Below are 5,371 nucleotides of genomic sequence, written 5' to 3' on the forward strand. Positions count from 1 at the left end.
CTCTCTTTTTTAAATTCTCAATTTTTGAACCTAGATTTTGTGTTTTTAATCACTATTATCTTACTGCTACTTAAAGACTACTGTTTTAATCAGGTATCTTTTGATTTTTTTTGTTCAATTTGATTGTAATTTGCCTTTAATTTTACAATTTCTCACAATTAGAGTGTAAAATTACAATTTGATATAAAAAATTTGATTTTTAGTAATAATTCGAACAATTATTAATTAGTTTGTGAAGAAATAAGGCTATGCCTATGTGGTATTGGTAGGCTGGAAGATTTTTATATTTTATTGTAATCATGCATTCTCAAAAAATAAAAAATAAAAAAGAATATCAGGATTTGATTCTGTGATGTTTTTCAGGTACGCTGCGGGGAGTTGGTTGGACATAGTCGTAAAGGAGGCGGGGAGTGAACTTTTAGCTGCTGTTGGCTGCATTTGTTTTTTTATATATATATTTTGTTTGTTAGAGATGGGGTGGGGAAACATTTACAGGAGACGTGCGAAAGTATTTACTTTGGCCTTGATAATTTACATTGATTACAAGGTACGAATCAACCGTATTGAAAGTCTGATTATGAGTTATTTATTTTGAGTAATGCTTATTGCTTATGCTGATTGTGGTGGTTGTCTTTTTTTATACTGAAGGCTTTACAGAAAAGAGAGAAATTCATGAAGAAACCGAAAAGTGATGCATTGTGGAAGAAGGCCCATGAGCGGAATGCTAAGCGTGTTTTTAATTTGATGGTAGAGTTGGAAGGTTTGTGGGTGAAACTTGGACAGTATTTGTCCTCACGTGCTGATGTGCTTCCTTCTGCTTTCATTTCAATTCTCAAGCAGTTGCAGGACTCTCTCCCTCCTCGTCCGTTTGAAGAGGTTTTGTTTTAGTCTTTTTCTAGTAGATTTGGAAGTCTTCATGTGATTCGATGTGACTTTGTTGATTTAATGTTTCTGATTAGTTTTTATCTCATAATGTTAGCTGTTTATTTTCAAGCCATGTTTCTCACTGGTTGGTTCTGTTAAAATTTTTGTTTGCACACAGGTTTGTCACACTATCAAGAAAGAACTAGGGAAATCCACGAAGGAGCTTTTCTTGGATTTTGACGAAAATCCTCTGGCAACAGCATCGGTAAGATCCTTAGACTATATTTTTGTGCTAGGAAGTTAGCGTGGATGCTCATTTAGGATTGAAATTTTGATTTTCTTGCTCTCACAAGGTGTGTACATTTTGGAATAATCTTGTTGTTCTCATGTTATAATCTATGTAGATTGCACAAGTGCATCGTGCAACATTAATTGATGGGCAGAAGGTGGTTGTTAAAGTTCAACATGAAGACATCAAGAAAATCATATTGGAGGTTTGGAAACTCTTTGGAGTTTGGCTTTTGAGATACTGCATCGGAAAGCAAATGTTTCAGTCGTTATGGTTGTTTTGCATGCCTTTTTTTTTTGCAGGATTTAAAGGATGCAAAATCCATTGTTGACTGGATAGCATGGGCAGAACCGCAGTATAACTTCAGCCCTATGATCGATGAATGGTGCAAAGAAGCTCCAAAAGAACTTGACTTCAACCATGAAGCAGGTAAACTTTGTCTTTTGCAATATTTCTGTGGATGAAATTATGTTGATTTGCTATTTTATGTTCTTTTACAACCAATAGATAATAAATGTGAGCTCTGGCTGGGTCTGGATGAGGGTATTGAGATTTGGGATTCATATCAGGAGCTTGAAATAATGATAATGAAATCCAATCATTGGGACAGTTAAATCTGATCATGTTTAGAATCCATACCAAGTGCCGCATCTTAATTTTTTATTGAATCAATGAAGTGAATGGGATGATAGCTGTGTGGTGTCAGCAGTGAGGATAATTGATGGTGGTGGAGGCAAGGTTGGCAGTTGTGGTGATCATATTTGGATTTTAGTGGTTGTATGTACTCTCTGAATGTGGAGGCAACAACTTTGCTTGATGGATATGGTGCAATGAGGGTGGCAGCAGCAGCAATGATGGTGGCAATGTGAGGGTAACTTTAATGACAGTGGTCAAGGCAGTGTGGTGGTAGCAGTGCAATGGCAGTGGCATGGTTCTAGTGGTGATTTGGTGGCAACTCATGTGAGGACTTTGGAATGGTGCTGGTAGTGCTAATGGAAGCATTAGCATTGGTGCTATGTTGCAGTGGTGAGCTTGGATGTTGTAGAGATGAAAGTGATGGTTGGCAACTGTGTATTCAGCCATTTTCTAGCATGTTCATGAAAGTGAAACTCCAACTCACTATACTGAATTCAGTGTAGGACATTCCCAATATATTTATTAACACTGTGCAGAGACAATGCAAGGAATTTTATATTCTTTAATCTCTTCCTCCATTTATATTCTCTTACTGTTTTTCTTATCAAGTACATCATTGTGTTTCTCTACTGTTCAGTGTACCTTTCTCTCTTACTGATTCTGGTCTATTGTATTTGTAGAGAATACCAGAACCGTGTCTCAAAATCTTGGCTGCACAAGCAAATATGATAGCAACAAGCCCATCAATCAAGTGGATGTTTTGATTCCAGAGGTTATTCAGGTATCATTTTGCTCTCATGTTTTGACATAACAAAGTTGCTTGCTCGAGTGCAGGTGCAATAGGATGAAATCCTAAAAATATATCTTGTCGTAGGAATTTTATTAACATTTCTCTCTGTCCGGAACAAATATTAAAGGACTCATTGCAGGCATCTTCATTGACATTTCTGAGCCCTGACAGTTAACTACCATTCTTACAAAAAGAATCATGTGGGAGAAAAATGAACATTTTTATGTCATTCTGAAGCCTGGGCAGATTGCAGTGGAGGAAAATGAATTATTTAGTTATGACACCATCGTGAATGTCTATACCATATACCCGAGTAAAACACATGCACATACCTATAATTACTAGATGCTAGTCTCTTCACATGTTTTTAACCTAATACAGATGGTTTCTATATATATTTTCAATGAGTGGATCTTAAATAGTGAATTCCTTCTAATCCTAACTGCTTGGTGCCTTTTTCGCTATTCTTATTTTGATAATGATCCTTCAATCTTTTCACTCTTTCTGACTGTGCATCATGTTCTTCTCTTTAACAGTCGACAGAAAAAGTTCTGATTTTGGAATATATGGATGGAATTCGCTTGAATGACTTTGAATCCCTAGAAGCTTGTGGTGCTAACAACCAAAAGATTGTTGAAGAAATCACACGGGCCTTTGCCCATCAAATATATGTTGACGGGTTTTTTAATGGTGACCCTCATCCTGGTACACCTCTCTCTCTCTCTCAACTACTGCTCTAGTGTTTGCTTACCAATAGTATATAAGGAAAAAAGAAAACAGAATCCCTGGCTGTTTCCTCAGACAAGGAAAGAAAAAGAGAATGTGTGTCCAAATTTTCTCTTGTTGATGTTTATGTAACACCTGCGATATGCTTTCAGGGAGCTATTTTAATGAATGAAATTTGATTACGGGTCTGAAATCGAAAATCAAAACATATGTTCTTTCTCCCATTTCTCTTATGCACGTTGCTCTACCCTTTCTTCTATCCTATTCTCCCTAATTGCGCCCTAAATCAGAATCAGTTTACTCTGTTGAATGCTTTTATATTGGTTGTGGTGCAGGTAATTTTCTGGTGAGCAAAGAACCTCCACATCGTCCAATTTTGCTTGACTTTGGGCTGACAAAGAGGATATCAAGCTCTATGAAACAATCACTAGCTAAAATGTTTCTTGCTACGGCTGAGGTTTGTGAAAATCTTCCTGTCAGTGTACTGTCAATAATGCATTATAATCATAGAGCATCTGTGTAACAGATCTGATGATTAATTGTGTTGAGCAATACAACAATTTTTTTCTTGCATGGGAGTGTTTTCTGTGTCCTAGTTTAGCATACTGTTTACCCTTTCTCTCTGTCTCTGCCATTACAGTATATGCTTAACCCATTGTAGCTGCTCCATATTTTGCTGAAATTTACTCAAAAGTGCACATTGGTCATTAAAATCAAATTACTGGTCAAGTATAGCTGAGCATGCTCCATTATTTTCATATTCTTTCACCACTGTTATGCATAAGATATGCCAATTCAACAGAGCACAATATTTTTTGGTTTTGTCATCACTCCTATCTGTTTATATTTTTTTTCTATTTTTTTTAATTTTTTCATTATAAAATAAATACTATGCTTTCTCTTACAGGGGGACCATGTTGCTCTTTTGTCTTCCTTTTCTGAAATGGGACTTAAGCTGCGCCTGGACTTTCCTGAGCAGGCTATGGATTTTATCAGTGTCTTCTTCCGCACGTCAACATCTGCAAGTGAAGCTGCTGTAAGTATGCACTGCCTGCTTTTAGAGGTCTATTTTGATACCAGCGATTCCAATCTTTTACTGTGTTTCTGTAAAGGAATATGCCAAATCTTTGGGAGAGCAAAGAGCAAGAAACATGAAGGTGCTACAGGAAAAGATGAATCTCAGCCAAAAGGAAGTTAAACGATTTAATCCGGCAAGTCTTCCTATCACATTGTTCTACTTCTATCAATATTTTTCTTGATCTGTTTGTTAGCAATTTCATCAATATTTATTAACAATTGTTGGTTCAGATTGATGCATTTCCTGGTGATATGGTAATATTTTCACGGGTTATTGGTCTTCTGAGAGGTCAGTAATAAACTCTTTACACTGGTAGCAGTTAATGAGAAAACTTTTGCATTTCTTTACTTTTCCTTTGATGTGGGGTTAGGACTTTCTACCACATTGGATGCTCGCATAGTATATCATGATATCATGAGACCATTTGCCGAATCTGTTCTGCAAGAGTAAGTCTATCTAGAGCAATGAGCCAATTTGTATAATGTCTTTGTTTATTGTTCATCTCTATTTGAACTTTGAAATTCAATTGCCAGGAAGATTGCCAAGGGGCCATCAGAAAATGCACAGTGGATCAATGACACCCCAGTTCATTCTGACGCGGAGGCAAAGCTGAGGCAGATTTTAGTTGAGTTAGGGAATGATGACAAAATACTTGGAATCCAGGTCTGCATGGCTCCATTTTTTTCTGACAAAGTAGCATAAATGAGAATCTTAAGAATAACTTGTTAACAACTGTAAAACTAATCTCTTATTTATTTTATACTGGTTTTTATGCTTTTGACATGGAAAAAATAACTGCCTTGTTTTCCTTATATTTTGACTACTTTATGAATTTGACGCCTAAAGGTTTGTGCCTACAAAGATGGAGAGGTTATTATCGATACTGCTGCTGGAGTACTTGGTAGATATGATCCTCGCCCAGTACAGCCTGATAGTCTTTTTCCTGTTTTCTCTGTAACGAAGGGCATTGCAGCAGGAAGGTTACATT

The 5,371-nt window shown here is 36.6% G+C and overlaps 1 protein-coding gene across 2 annotated transcripts in view; it reads left to right on the forward strand.

Annotated features, from left to right (window-relative positions):
* The first annotated feature begins 369 nt into the window (after positions 1-369).
* LOC105140069 (uncharacterized) overlaps positions 370-5,371 on the forward strand; it is a 7,347-nt gene continuing 2,345 nt past the window's right edge. The window contains exons 1-14 of one of the 2 annotated variants that reach the window (XM_011046750.1): positions 370-547; positions 649-876; positions 1,043-1,129; positions 1,269-1,358; positions 1,456-1,582; positions 2,470-2,570; positions 3,116-3,284; positions 3,641-3,762; positions 4,213-4,341; positions 4,418-4,516; positions 4,614-4,671; positions 4,754-4,829; positions 4,917-5,046; positions 5,230-5,360. In XM_011046750.1, the coding sequence (XP_011045052.1) occupies positions 473-547; positions 649-876; positions 1,043-1,129; positions 1,269-1,358; positions 1,456-1,582; positions 2,470-2,570; positions 3,116-3,284; positions 3,641-3,762; positions 4,213-4,341; positions 4,418-4,516; positions 4,614-4,671; positions 4,754-4,829; positions 4,917-5,046; positions 5,230-5,360 (1,622 nt within the window). In that variant the 5' untranslated portion in view covers positions 370-472. The remainder of the gene's footprint in view (positions 548-648; positions 877-1,042; positions 1,130-1,268; positions 1,359-1,455; positions 1,583-2,469; positions 2,571-3,115; positions 3,285-3,640; positions 3,763-4,212; positions 4,342-4,417; positions 4,517-4,613; positions 4,672-4,753; positions 4,830-4,916; positions 5,047-5,229; positions 5,361-5,371) is intronic. The other variant, XM_011046749.1, reaches the window with a different exon arrangement.

Source organism: Populus euphratica, unplaced genomic scaffold (assembly GCF_000495115.2).
Source record: "Populus euphratica unplaced genomic scaffold, PopEup_1.0 scaffold100.1, whole genome shotgun sequence".
NCBI classification, from domain to species: domain Eukaryota; kingdom Viridiplantae; phylum Streptophyta; class Magnoliopsida; order Malpighiales; family Salicaceae; genus Populus; species Populus euphratica.